Consider the following 14,862-nt stretch of genomic DNA (forward strand, 5'->3'; position numbering starts at 1 on the left):
CTCTGGTGGATCCAAAGGAGAGGCAGAGCCAATACAGTTTGGCACCAGTGCCACCGCAGGAGTTGCCAGAGGGATGTGATGTCCAACATCCAACTGCCTAAGGGACCCTGACTCCTGATTTTTCCTCGGGGCTCCCCGAAACCTTTCCCATAGGGAAAGGGATTAAATCTCTATAATCCTGGCTCAAAGGTATTTAGCAGGAGTGCAATGGCACCAGTATTGGATGAGGTGGGAGAGAACGATCATTTTAAGATGCTAGAAGACAGAAGGGAACAGGAGGATTGAGGAAGATGTTCGGCATTTACCCTACTCAGGTAGGACATGGGGAAGGGTTCCAGGAAAGAGGGCATCACTTGAAAAACAAGGGAAGACAATGCCAAGTCCTAGTTCTGTTTGTTGCTGTGTAAAGCCTGTGGCACAGACAAAGTGAGAAAAAGCACTTCCTCTCTCGAGTTAAGAGGAACTGGGTTCAGATGGTGTTTCTGAAGCTCATGCACTGCCCTTGTCCCTGGTCCTCTTTGCTCTTCTATAAAATGAGAGGCTTGGCCCAGATGGTCCTTCATGCTTCTTCTGGCTCTGGGTAAAGCACTCCTAAGTCACAAACTCTGGAGTTCCATTTCCTCATGCTGAGATGAGTCTGGATTCCATCATCTCTTAGGACTTCCAAATCTCAATTCTAGGATGGTGACAAGTAAAAAGCTGAGCCTACATTTGCTGGGAGGGGAAAGATTCTTTGGACAGTATACTTGAGCTAGACAAGGCTGTCAGGTTTACCTGGGTTCTCCTACAAGGGAGCACTGAGAGATGAGGAATGGCTGAGGGCCTCGGGTACAGAAGGCAGCACGACCTCTCTGCTAAGAGGAATTTCTATTGCCCAGTGGTCTCTGGTTCCATACCAATATATGGAAGATGGTTCTGCTTCCATGAAATGTTTAGTTCAAGAATGATGTCCATTCCCTGAAACAGTCCTAGAAATAGTTAGAGCTGGAAGGGAGTCCTTCCCACCTTTCACTTTACAAGAGGCAGAAAGTAGCAGTAAGAAGACTCAAAGTTGAGAGCTTTCCTTGGGAAAGAGTGACCACAAGAGCCAAGATCCAGACTTTTAAGACAGGAAAGAATAGCAGAGAGAGCACAGGCTTGGGAATCAATGACCAGGTCATCCCTGACCTGTATCACCTTGAGCAGGCTCTTTCCTGTGTCTGTTTCACTTAGTTTGAACCCCTTCATTTTGCAAACTCAGAGCCAGACTATTAGAGCCAGAAAGGGGGTGGGGGGAAATCTTCAAGTTGATCTTGTCTGCTTTCTTCATTTTATTGTTGAGAAATATCTGGAAAGTCGAGAGGCTCTAACAAGGTCCCTGCAAGGTTGAGAATGCTAGTTTAGCTTCTCGCAGAAAAACTAACCTCGAATCTGGTGTGGCAAAGAGCACAAGGTAGCAGACCCAAGTTTTTGTTAAAAGTTTTAATGTAATTCCCAAATACATTTCATATGACAATCTTACATAAATTCTTCCAAAACACATGGGCATTATCTGGTTTTACCTGTCACTAGTTTTCTAAGGCTGAAAGCGGGAAGTGTATGTAATAAAAGTTTAGCTCTGGCCTATGTGTCTCATTGGATGGGGCTTCAAGATAGTTCTGGGCCAAATTCACAAAAAGTTTCTTGTATGGGCTGAAGTGGAATCTGTCCCTTCACTATGCAGAAAGAACTCCGCAAGGCCTCTCCATGAAACTCTATATTCCCACTTAGCAGCGGACAAGTTTGAAGAATGACCAGAACAGTGGCTGAGATCTGTGTGGGAGTGGCTTTCCAACGCAACCCAAGACCTGATGATCCCATTTTCTCTGTGGGTTTTGGCCAATTCAGTGTGAGATCATTAAGGTTAGGGAGGGTGAAGAAACAGCACCAAGCTCACCTGCAGAGCCTGAGGACTCTGGACTTGTGAGTTTTGTCATCCAAGAGGGGCTTTAACTAATCTGAAAACATGTGTAAATGTCCTGATATCAAGGCAGCACTGGGAGAGAGAAGGGGGGAAAGGAACAAGCCCAGAAGATCATGACAAAGTTATTTGTCAGCAGCCCAGGTCTGATGGCACCGCTGGGATGTTATCCTCCGAGAGAAATTGCTAATAACAGTCTCATGATGAGAGTAGTCAAAAGCAAAAGAAAACCCTAGATGGAAGGGATTTCAGTTCCCACTGCTGTGAGAAGGACCAGGAAAACTGTCCTATTTGTGGTGGGCACCAAGAACCCAAGTCAAATCCAGTTGTGTTAAAAGGAATCACAGATTTACTTATAACTGTCTCTAAAGTCCAGGGACATTACCAGGATTCTGTCCTGTAAGCCAAACTCTTTCTTGATGCTGGTCAACAGGGTAGCTGTTCTCTCCTGGCAAAGTGAGGATGGGGATTATCTCTAGTTTGCGCCATAGGTTGGAAGTTGGAAGGACACGTGAAGCTGATATGGCATGGGGTGGAGTGAACAGGCCAGGGCTGAGCAATTCACCTCCCTTCATCCTGCCCATATCGGAAGACTAAGCTGGAGAAACAGTACTTTTCCCCTCTGGTTGGTGAACTGGGAGGGAGCCCAGCCTCTTTAGCATCCTAATCTCAGCTGCTCCCATGGTGGTGTTCATGCAAATAGGAATTAGCAGAGGAAAAGAAGTCACTGTATCAAAATATCAAAGGAAGGGGGAAAAGAAAAAAAAATACAACTTGAAAGACACTAGCTCCATGACTGGCCCCACTGTGGGGAAGGCCAATTACTTTTGGGAGGCTAACAGGTATTCCCCACTAGCTGTTGTTACTGGGCAACCTAGGGGAATCTATCTGTGAGCATGCACCTGGCCAGAACAAAACTGACTAAGCAAATGGCATATAACACCTATTATATAGAGTGGCTTAGCTCTCCCTTAAATAGTAACAGAAAAGTACAAAACAATAGAGCTTCACTTTCTCAACACACAAGATCATCTTATTAAAAACTAAAAAAAAATAAAATAAAATTCAAAACCAACAAAAAAAAATAAACCTTTTAAAAAAAAGGATCAGCACAATAGAACCCCCCCAAAACAATATTGGACACAGGCGGAGGAGTTAGTGAAACACCCACTGGGCCTTTCAATGCTGCCTGGGGGCTTGGACCTGGACAACAGGGGCCAATGGAAAGAGTGGGGCCCTGAGGCTGGCTGGATTGCCCTTGTGGTGAGATGGACAAAATGCAAAATACTCAGCCTGTCCATTCTCTAAGGAGCCCAAACTTGGGAGGTGGAGCAGTTTGAGGGTGGTGATTCAGGGGAATAGAAATTGCTCAGTGTTGCTTCCCTGCAGATGGGCAGGGACTCCGAGAGTCAGGTGGTAACAATGGGAGGAGGACAGACAGACCCAAGAGCTATGGCTAAAGCCCTGGGGTTGCTGCAAAATGAGTTTCTGGAGGCCGGTGCCACGTGAGCTACTGAAGAAACAGAATCCTCAGGTCCCGAGGAGGGGCTGTGTATGACAAGTCAATGTGCCATTTCAATGAAAAGAGGGGGAAGGAAGGTTATTTTTCTGCTCATCAATATGATGAGCTTTCATGTCCCAAACCACATTCAGGCAGTTTTCTGAGTCTGCTTTGTGTGGAATCTACTGATCCAGACCAAAGAAACGAACAAACAGAACAGGGATGCGTGGTTCCTAAGTCCTGGAGCCGCCAACACTGCCTGGAACGATCGCGGCGCCTGCCGGGGAGGGGGGTGGATAAGCAGCAGCCTTGCAAGCAGATGAGCTTCCAGCTGCTATGTGCTCCCGACTATCTGCCCATCCCCTTCATCACCGGTGCCTGAAAGCAAAGCACAGGGAGGCACCTCACTCACCTTCCATGAACAAAGTTCCACCAAGTCCCTTCCCATAGGTTCTTTGAGGGTAGAACTGGGACCCACCCATCTCAGAGCAAAAACCTTCAGGAACTATTTTACCACGTCCTTCCTCTGGCTATCTTTTTAGTGATACCTTCATCTTGAATTTGGGAAAGAAGTCAATGGCCGCAGATCTGAACAATGGTTCCCTCTGGGTCAAATGATCCTGAAGGCCATGGCTAAAGCCCACATACCTTCTGGGGATGCAAGTAGTAAACAATTCTAAAGCACCAGAGAGATTCATGTCTCCTAGATCTCCCAAGACACTGCCAACTCAGCATTTTAAAGGAATCCGAGTCAAATGTCATCTTATCTCTCTGGGTCTCAGTTCTCTAATATGTAAAATGGGGATAATAATAAAAATACTACAAAACTCAAACTTGTTATGAGGCTCAAATAAAATAACAGGTATGAAGGACTTTAGCAATTTTAATGGAGCTATATAAATGTCACTTATTCATACTGTTGTTATGAAGACATTCACAAATGATTGATTCATAATGGCTTGGTTATTATGGATGTCTGGCAGTGGTTCCTATCAACCCTAAATCCTAGATTGGAAGGATCACTGCTTCTCAAGCACTTTTATGTGTGAAGTAAAGAAAAGGAAACTTTTAAAGGCTCTGGATAATATCACTGCTGGCCCCATGTGACTACCTTTTAGCTATGGCTCTAATCCATACTTTTTTTTTTATTTAATTTTTTTGGTTACATTTTAAGTTCTGAACTATTTTCCTCGATCCCCCCCAAACTCCACCCCCCCCAACTAGAGAAGGCCACTATTACACACCCACACACACACACCCACACACACACACACCCCCCATACTATGCATACTTCTATTCATCATTTCTTTCTTTGGAGGTAGACAGCATCTTCCTTCATAGGTCCTTTGTAGTTGATTTGAACATTTAATACTCAGTAATACTCAGAATAACTTAGTCGTTCAGTTATTCTTCGAACAATACTGCTATTACTGTATACAATATCTAATCCATTCTTATGTGTCCCACCTGATACAGTGAATCCAGCAGTGTCTATGACACCAAAATCCTTTTCCCAAAATGAAGGTTAGCACCTTTGTCTTGCCTAACCAGGAAAGGGTGTAGGCAGCTGATGGAAAGGCTCTCATCCCTCTCAGGACCAAGTTCTGACATTCCATCAGTAGCTTGATCCTGGTTAAAATGCATATACACACACACACACACACACACGTGTGTGTGTGTGTGTGTGTGTGTGTGTGTGTGTGTGTGTGTGTGTCTGGGATTGGGAGAGGGAGAGGGAGGAGAGAGGACAGGAGTGAGAAACTAACACATTTAGTGTGGAGATTAGTTGTTAGAACATAGTATGACTGGGAGAAAGGACAAAAGAACACCGAGTAAAGGAGACAGGCATCTAGGAAGTGGCTGACATTGGACTCCACTGCCCTGCTTCTACCTCTCCCAATAGGTTTCACCAGATTTTTTAGAGTGGACTTGGACACAAAAACACTAGACCATGAACTCCAAGAGAATGGGAACTCAGTCACAGCCTGGGCCTCCATCAGCACAAAGAAAGGGTTCTCTGGCTTCTTCTCTATTCTCAGCCTTCTTGACCTACCTCTCTGCAACCTTTGACATTGCCCATTCCCCTCCTCTAGAGGTTTTCAGGACCCTACTTTCTCCTGGTTCTCCTACTTTCTGATGGCTCCTTTTCATTCTCCTTTGCTGGCTCTTTATCTCATTAACTAGGTGTTCCCTAAGGCTTTGCCCTAAGCACTCTTCCTTCTCCCTCTACATTATCTTGTTTAGTGATCTCATCAGCTCCCTGATGCAAGATTCTCCTATCTCCTCCTTATCCAGCCTATAGGCTCACATCTCCAGCTACCAATTAGATATTTCAAATTGACTGTCTCATAGATATTTTAAACTCGACGTGTCCAAAACTGAATTCTTTTTTTTACCCCAAACCCCCTCCTCTTCTGAGTGTCCCTATCACTCTTGAGGGCACAATTTTCCTGATCACCTAGGTTCACTCTTATTACCCCCTTCCCCCAAACCTCTGTCTTGCCAAGTCCTATCCACTACCTTCTTGCAACATTTCTCCTGTATGTCCCCCTTCCTTCTTCTGACACCTGTACAAGCCCTCATTACCTTATGCCCCAACTACTGCTACAGCATTTCAGTTGGTCTCCCTGCCTCAATCTTCTCCCTACTCCAGTCTCTCCTCTACTCAAGTGCCAAAGTGATCTTCCAAAAGCAGTTATCGTGTTACTACCATACCTCTCCCCCACAAATCAATTCCACCGACTCCCTTTTACCTCCAGATTAAAACATAAAACCTTCCGTTTGACTTTTATTATTATTATTTTGTTTTTTGGTGGGGCAATGAGGGTTAAATGACTTGCCCAGGGTCACAAAGCTAGTAAGAGTCAAGTGTCCGTGGCCAGATTTGAACTCAGGTCCTCCTGAATCCAGGGCCGGTGCTTTATCCAATGTGCCACCTAGTTGCCCCCCCACCTTTGACTTTTAAAGCCCTTCATGACCTGCCCCTTTTCTAAGTTTCCAGTTGTCTTACACTTTCCTCCCTCCACATACTCTATCATCCAGTGACATTGGCCTCCCTGTTATTCCCCGAACATGGCTACAACCTTCCAGCAGTTCAGTGCTTCTTTGCCAGCTGCCATGCCTGGAATGCTTTCCCTCCATGTCTCCAGCTCCAGGCACCCCTGCCTTCCTCAGCTAGAATCCCTTCTGCAAGAGGCCCTTCCCAGGCCCCCTCAATGCCAATGCCTTCTCTATGTGATCACCTGCATTTTACTAGCTTGTGCTTTTATTGTTTTCAAGTTGCCTGTCCCATAAGATGGAGCTCCCTGAGGGCAGGGACTGTTTTTGCTGTTCTCTCTCTGTGCAGTGCTGAGCACTGGGCCTGGCACACAAGAGGTGCTTAATACATGCTTGACTTATGCGCACAGTTGTTCCGCAATGTTTAACTGTATTGTACACATCCCTGTTGGATCCTGGCCTATGAACTCAGCCGTAGCTGGAATGGCCTGGGGCCAGGGTCCTCACCCCCACCAGTAGATGCCGAAGGAGCCAGAACATCATCATCACTGTCTTCCTCATTGGACTGGGTCACTTCTGGTTCTGGAGCTGGGAGTTTGGTCTCCTGTTCTTGCTCTATCCTGCTTCGCAGTGCCAAGATCCGATGATGCAGCGCTGCATACAGCTGCCCTGTGTCTTTGGAGCTGGCCTGCAGAGACAAAGCGCAGCTGCATGAAGAGATGGGAGGCAGGGTGTGTGTGCGAGTATGCATGTGTGCATGTGTGCACATGCCTGTGTGAGATTAGAAAATCTAAAGGGATTAAAAACACTGACAAATAAGAGGCGGCACAAAGACCGAGGGCTGCTGACAATCATTTCAAAAAAGAATGACCAACTACAGAAGGAATCTTATAGTTTGACTTGCAGGGAAAAAAGACATAAATATAGGTGTGAAAAAACTCCTGGCCTGGGAGCCAGAAAACTTGGGATTCAGCCAAACCTGTCCATTACAAGCCAGGACACCTCCCTGTTTGGAGGTCTGTTTCCTCATATATAAAATGAGGGGGCTCAATCAGCTAATCTCCAAGGACCCCTCTGTCTCTAAATCCTGGGATGTGAATCACCTAAAGGCACTGTTCACCAAGGTCAGCACCAGAGGTGCCCCTGAACAGTGACAGCTCCATTCCACTACTTGATAGTGAGAGCTGTGTGGAAAGCACACGCTATCTACTTAACACCAGCAGTACAAGACATGCCCCACCAAAGACTATCCGTCCATCTTAAGAATGCCTTCTTTCCTCTAGAAGCAAATCAAGATTCTTCTCCTCAGCCAGCCCTTTGCCACTACTTTGGTTGGGCTGTTTTTTCTTGATGTCCTCAGCACCAGTACAAGGTCACTGCTACCTTGACTAGGATATGCAGCCTTCTCTCCTACACCTGCCTGTGGTGCTTGTACTTGGGAGACTTGGGTACAAGTCACATACACATACATGAACAGTTATCATCTAAAATCCTAGCTATTCTTTAACGATCAGCTCAATGTCCCACTTTCTCTGGGAAAGCTACCATCATCTAAAATCCTAGCTATTCTTTAACGATCAGCTCAATGTCCCACTTTCTCTGGGAAAGCTACCTTGACCAGCTAAACCATTCCCTCATGGCTGCTGCCACTCAAATGCGGCCCTGAATTTTACTCTCTTGTATTTTTCCCTCTTTGTGTTTGTTTTTTTGTGGGGCAATGGGGGTTAAGTGACTTGCCCAGGGTCACACAGGTAGTAAGTATCAAGTGTCTGAGGCTGGATTTGAACTCAGGTCCTCCTGAATCCAGGGCCGGTGCTCTATCCACTGCACCACCTAGCCGCTCCCTGGTGTCCCTGTTATCTTCACAAGCAGGAGGCAGCCACCCTAGCTGTGTCTCTTTTCCTCCAATTTTTTCCCATTCCTCCGCCTGCTAGGCTTGATACAGGATAAGCAGACAGCAGGTGCTCAGACATGCTGACTACTTGACCTGTTTCTCCATAGATACGGAGCTCAAACCCAAGCCTAGGTGTGGTTAGAAGCAATTTGAATAACACGCTCATTTGATAAGACTTCCTGCTCTAAAGCAAACTCCTTCATAAGAAGGGCCCTGCTCCCAGAACCTACTGAGATGAGGAACACTTTGACTCCTTGATCCTCAGTGTCCATGGCTGTGATTCGGATACTCTTCTCACTGGCTTTATCGATCTGCATCTGTGCCCACAGTTTGGTGTTAAGGATGAGCCGCAGGCTTCCCTGGGTCCGCATGACTGAAAGCAACAAAACCAGGCACATCAGTCAGAATAGAGGTGAGCTGCAGCACATCTCAGTCTTATAGCCTGCTGCCCAAAGAGGGAAGACTCAAAAGGGACATACATGAATTCCAATAATCCTTCTAAGGTCTGTAAGCCATTTCATGATAAAATTCATGATGGAGAGGGAATGGAAGAGGTTGGAGGACAAGGACCCATTCTTTCTCCTGGATGAGTTGGGGTCTCAGGAGCAAGCATGACACTCAGCACATTGAGGATGTGAAAAGGGAAGGGGATTGGGCTTGGTCCCCAAGATCTCCTTACCTAGTCGGGACTGTAATGTCCCATCATCTGTTGATGCCATGTCATTAAGTCTGAGTAGTCCTCTGCCTCTTTCCACCCAAGACTGTGATGTTTTATCAAACACAAACAACTTGCACTGGATCTGTAACATAGAAAAACACTCTTGTTCACTTAAGGTGGCAGAGATAACCATGTTGGGACCAAGATTTGGCCATAGGGTCTCAGAGGGGCCAGGTCAGGCTTCTCCTCTAGCACTTAAGAGACATCCTGCCCTCAACAGCATGTAGCCAAAATATCTAAAGCATGCCACATGGCCAAACTGGCTCCGGAGGTCTTGAGACTGGCATTTATCATAAAGAAGCTCAATCAGGATGCTCTGGGTGGCTTCTCCTGTTGCCAACCCCACCTTAAGATGGGCCATGCTGACTGGTCAAAGCTGCTTTTTGCCCAGCCCCAACCTTACCTGTAACACATTGCTCTCTGCCTCTTCCCCGGTGATCACTTCCACCTTTTCTAGTAAACACTTCTTGGCTGTGGCCTTGGTGTAGGCAGCTGCTGACTCTGCCAGTGATTCTGAAACATTATTAGCTAAACAACATTTTCCATGTTTGTTTGGAAAGGGCACCATATATCCATCACAAAAATACACACAAAAGAGAATCAGCCTGAGTATCTGGGCCCACTCCTAAAGCAGTGAGCAGTCAGAAGAGTAAACTAGGCCTCATCAAAGACGTCTGAAATTAGGATGCTATAAGAAAGAAACACTTCTTTCTTTTAAAAAATGACTAATATATTTTCTACAAAAGAGATCCCTCCTAATAAACTCCTAAACATACACCTCTAAAAGTACATCCCTGAAAAGTTTTATTGACCGTCAAAAAGGAGGATGTATCCATTACTTCTGATGGGTTGCATTAATAAAGGCCACTGTATTTGGTAACAGGAGCTTCCCTTTTTGTTAAGTGGAAGATAAGTATTTGGTTAAAGAAATTGGAAGGGACCGTAGAGATTATCTAGTCAAATTTTACAGAGAAGGAATCTGAGGTCCAGAGATCATAAGATGAAATAGCTAACAAATAGTAGTAGTAGAAGAAACCTCAATAAAGAGGCCCCTGAAATACAGAGACTTTCTTTAACTGTGGTGCTGGGGGGAAAATAATTCTTCAGATAAGTAAGAGATGAAACTCCAGGTTATCACTAACTCTCACTAAAGATAAGCTATATGGCTGAGCCTATTATCAGCCCTTCAGGCCACACATTTATTTATTTATTTTTATTTTCAATGTTTTTTTTCTCCCAATTATATGTAATTTCCAATTTTTTTTTTCCCAAAAAAACCTTTCCTAATTTTTTTTGTTTGTTTGTTTTTGGTTTTTTGGTGGGGCAATGAGGGTTAAGTGACTTGCCCAGGGTCACACAGCTAGTAAGTGTCAAGTGTCTGAGGCCGGACCCGAACTCAGGTACTCCTGAATCCAGGGCCGGTGCTTTACCACTGTGCCATCTAGCTGCCCCCTCTCCCAATTATATGTAAAGATATATTTTTGAGTTCCAAATTTTTCTTCTACCTTCCCTTCCTTCCCTCTTCCCAGAGGCAGCAAGCAACCTAATAGAGGGACTAACTCACTTTGAATGCAGTACCTATGTTATTTATTGCCTAACAAAAGTCATGACAGCAGACATGTCATTTTCAGAAATGGTTCCAAAGTATATTTTGCAAAGTTGTACAACATCTACCCTTGAAGCTTCAAGCATCTAGGCCTTCTGAACAAACTATAGTAGGTCTATTTTTTGACCTGTGTCATCTGACACCTTCAGTAATTTTAAATGCTGTTAAGTAAAACCAGCCAACCCTAAATTGCTCCTACAAAGGATGTTCATGGTTTACCTTTTTCAGGTGTTGCTTCGAGGGAGGAGGATTCTGAGCCAGATTCAGCAGCAATGCTGTCCTTGCTGGCATCTATACTAGATTCAGTAGATTTTGGTGGACTCTGCAGGGGACAAGTGACACATGAGATGAAATCACTGTAAAGAAGAAAGCTTCTAGATGAGGATGATAGCCACTCATGATCAACAAATCTTATTTCCCTTGCTTCTTACTTCTTTCACAAAGGGTTGAGCATTTAACAGCATTTGGCTAAATCTGGGTCACTTGATGCTATATGGACTGGTATCCCCAGCCTCAACCTGTCCATGCACATCTCACCCCAGAAGCTGCACATTAGATTTCCTGTGGGAAGCAGAAGCTAGGCGATGTTATCTCCACTGCCAGAGGTATCAGGAGGCCACAAGGTTAGGCAATTTGGTTCAAGCAGGATAGGAATAGAAAGTATTCCAGTGCCTTTGTCCTGGTATCTCCTTTCCCTTTTCTCTAAACTCCCTGGGTTTAATGCAGACATCCTTATTAGTTAGCAGTGCTAAGACTTTTAAAAGACTGATTTTGGTGGAAGGAAAAGCAGGTAAGTTATTTACTATCTTTAATATATTCTATGTAATGTTATAGATTTCTGTGCTAGACCCACCTTGGAAATACACTGACAATCTAAGATGCAGAATCAAATTTAAGCTCTTGTTACAGAATCACAGAATCTGAGAATTGGAACCTCAACATTCAACCAAGACCTGGAGAGAACACCCACCATGACAATCCAATGAGTGGATGCCCAACCTCTGCTTGGGAGTCTTCTGGAATGACGAAAAAGTAATCGTTTGTTTTTTGGTGAGGCAATTGGGGTTAAGTGACTTGCCCAGGGTCACACAGCTAATAAGTGTTAAGTGTCTGAGGCCGAATTTGAACTCAGGTCCTCTTGACTCCAGGACCAGTGCTCTATCTACTATGCCACCCAGCTGTCCCCTGAAAAAGTAATTGTTAGGAAGTTTTTCCAGACATCAAGTCTAACTCTGCCTTTGCAACTTCCACCCACAGCTCCTAATTCTGCCCTCCAAGGCCAAATAGAACAAATCTCATCTTTTTTTTTCCAGACGACAATACTTCTAATACTTGATCACAACCTATTACACCTCACCCCTGAGAATCTTTTCTGTTCCAGCCAATCCTCCTAGGAGTTCAAGGTCATTTCAAATTCTGACTTCTTCTGTATATAACCCAACTTATCATCTATTTCCTTTTTTTTTTCCCCCATCTATTTCTTAATGTGTGTCTCCTCTCCTAGGACTGAAGACAAGACTATACCACATTGGGTCTGACGAGGGCAAAGTACAGATGATTATTACCTCTTTATGCTTAGAAAGCGGTTAAAGATCAAGATAGCTTTTTTGACAGTGAAATCATATTACAGATGCATAACTGAGCTTGTTGGAACACTTGTAAGTTCAGAACTGTTTCAGACAATTTGAAGCCACATGCCTTCTTTGTGATCACTACTTCCTTTTCTAGACATTCACCAACTATCCCTTTAATGAATTGCTCTGGAACTGAAGTCATGCTTAGGAGACTAAAGTGTCCAAACTCTTTTCCTTTCTCCTTCTTTAACAACTAGGTGCCTCTTTCTTCAATCTTTTGGTGCATCTCCCATTTTTGAGATATCACAACTGCCTGGGCTAAGCCATTCCATTCACCAGTTTTTTCTTATCTGTTTTTTCCCCCATAAAGATATTTTATTGTCCAGTTACATGTAGAGATAGTTTGCAACATTTGTTTTTATAAGATTTCTAGTTTTAATTTTTTCTCCCTCCTTGTCCTCCCTCCCCAAGACAGCTAGCAATCCAATATAGGTTATATATGTACAATCACATTAAACATATTTCTGCATTAGTCATGCTATGCAAGAAGAATCAGAGCAAAAATGAAAAACCTCAAAAAACAAAAACAACAAAAAATAGAGATAGTATGGTTCAATCTGCATCTAGCTTCCATAGTTCTTTTCCTCCCCCCTGGATTTGGCGAGCAATGTCCTTCATGAGTCCTTTGGAACTATCTTGGACCATTGTATTGCTGAGAAGAGTAGAGTCCATCACAGCTGATCAACACACAATGTTGTTGATACTGTGTACAATGTTCTTCTGGTTCTGCTCACTTCACTCAGCATCAGTTCATGTATACCAGTTTTTTCAATACTCAAAAATGTCACTCATTTGCTAGCTGACTTGATTTCTTTAATGGCAATCATTACTCAGGAGAAATAAAAAGCTCTCCAACCAATGGCCAATGACAAGTGTCAACTACTGACACAAGAGATTGATGGTGGCTATTCACCTGTACCTCAGGTTCTACATCCTCACAAGAATTCTGTATTCCGAAGTCATAAGTCCTCAGCCACTTAAACTTTAGAAGCTGTTTTTTTGTTGTTGTTTTTTAAATTGTGCTCTGTTCCCCTGCCTTACTAAGATAAGACTTTATATATCTGATCTAATAGGATACTTAAGAATGTATCAGAGCATCATGAAGTGTTAGGGCTAGAAAGAACTTTTCAGGTCATCTAGGATAACTTCCTAATTTTATATGGAAAGAAACCAAGACTTAGCTTGAAGACTTGCCCAAAGACAGACAAGTGGTCATGATGTTTCATACAACATTCATTCTGCTATGCGACCATGTCCCATTAATACCATATGTTTGTAATTCCAAATGGAGAGAACTTGTTAAAGAATAATTTCTCTATACCAAGAAAGCCTCTCTTGGGCAGCTGGATGGTGCAGTGGATAAAGCACCAGCCCTGGATTAAGGAGGACCTAAATTCAAATCTGGCCTCAGACACTTGACACTTACTAGCTGTGTAACCCTGGGCAAGTCACTTAACCTTCATTGCCCCATTAAAAAATAAAAGGATAAAAGCCTCTCTTGTAACTGGGTTCCCCAGGAAAAGACCTGTCACCAGTAATAATAATAATAGTTCTTTAATGCTTACACAATGACTTATTCACAACATCCAAGAGAAGCAGAGAATGCCAGTGTTACTATCTCTATTTTTGGAGAGAAGGGAATACCTTCACACAAGTGAAGTAGCAACAAGTGGAAAGCTGAAATGGTGAAAGTATTTGTTCAAGGTCACACAGCCATGCAAATGTCAGATATGCAATTTGAATTCAAGTTCCCAAATCCAGCATTCTGTCCACTATACCATGTCCAACTTTAAGGAATGGTGCAGTAGCACTGGATAGGAGCCAAGAGAATATAAAATCTTTGCTTAAATTTTATGAAGGTCAGGTTCAATGGGAAAGAAGGGGTTATGCTTAGAGATGAGAACTAAATCTATTTGGCATGTGTGTGTATGTGTGTGTGTGTGGGGGGGTGCACAGGGGACAACAAGGAAGGAGAAAAAGAAATAACTCACCAATACCCTTTCACTCATATTCTGTCCAAACACAAATTTGTTGCTGGAGGCATCGGCATTATTTGTTGAGTTCTCTAAACTGAAGAGAAAGACTTATTAATAAGGCTAAATGGAATACTATACTATTAATCTGATGAATCCTCAAAGAACATGTGACCATGGAAGAATACACACAGAAGCTGACATTAATATACTGCTTAGGGTTTACAAAGTGTTATGTAGAATATCTTATTTGATCTTATCAACAATCTTGTAAGGTAGGTACAAGATGCATTATTTTTTCCATTTTATAGATGAGGAAACAGGCTCAGAGAGGTTAAGACACAGTCAGGGGTAAGATTCCAACCCAGTTCCAGTGTCCTTTCCTCTATGTCTTACAGCTTCCCCCAACCCCCACCCCACTCCCTCCTCCAGGACATGTGTCGGCCTTGGAGCCTATGAACTGCAGGCAACACCTTCCAGCTGGGTTCTTGGCATGTATCCAGGAGAGTCCTATTTCTCATTTAGTCTCTATTCAGTCCATTAAGCATTTATTATGTACTTACTTTGGGCAAAGCACTGTGCTAGATACTGGGGATAAC

The 14,862-nt window shown here is 43.7% G+C and overlaps 1 protein-coding gene across 16 annotated transcripts in view; it reads right to left on the bottom strand.

Moving 5' to 3' along the window:
* Positions 1-14,862, bottom strand: part of RANBP3 (RAN binding protein 3) — a 90,329-nt gene that overhangs the window by 2,101 nt on the left and 73,366 nt on the right. For 4 of the 16 annotated variants that reach the window (XM_043976390.1, XM_043976393.1, XM_043976399.1 and 1 more), the window contains 7 exons: positions 14,282-14,360; positions 10,876-10,978; positions 9,454-9,563; positions 9,012-9,132; positions 8,563-8,705; positions 6,946-7,126; positions 1,447-3,818 (listed from right to left, as the gene is read on the bottom strand). In XM_043976390.1, coding sequence (XP_043832325.1) covers positions 3,775-3,818; positions 6,946-7,126; positions 8,563-8,705; positions 9,012-9,132; positions 9,454-9,563; positions 10,876-10,978; positions 14,282-14,360 — 781 coding nt within the window. In that variant the 3' untranslated portion in view covers positions 1,447-3,774. Of the gene's footprint in view, positions 1-1,446; positions 3,819-4,843; positions 7,127-8,562; positions 8,706-9,011; positions 9,133-9,453; positions 9,579-10,875; positions 10,979-14,281; positions 14,361-14,862 lie in introns of those variants that run through there. The other 12 variants (XM_043976386.1, XM_043976395.1, XM_043976396.1 and 9 more) reach the window with 7 other exon arrangements.

Source organism: Dromiciops gliroides, chromosome 1 (assembly GCF_019393635.1).
Source record: "Dromiciops gliroides isolate mDroGli1 chromosome 1, mDroGli1.pri, whole genome shotgun sequence".
Taxonomy (NCBI): domain Eukaryota; kingdom Metazoa; phylum Chordata; class Mammalia; order Microbiotheria; family Microbiotheriidae; genus Dromiciops; species Dromiciops gliroides.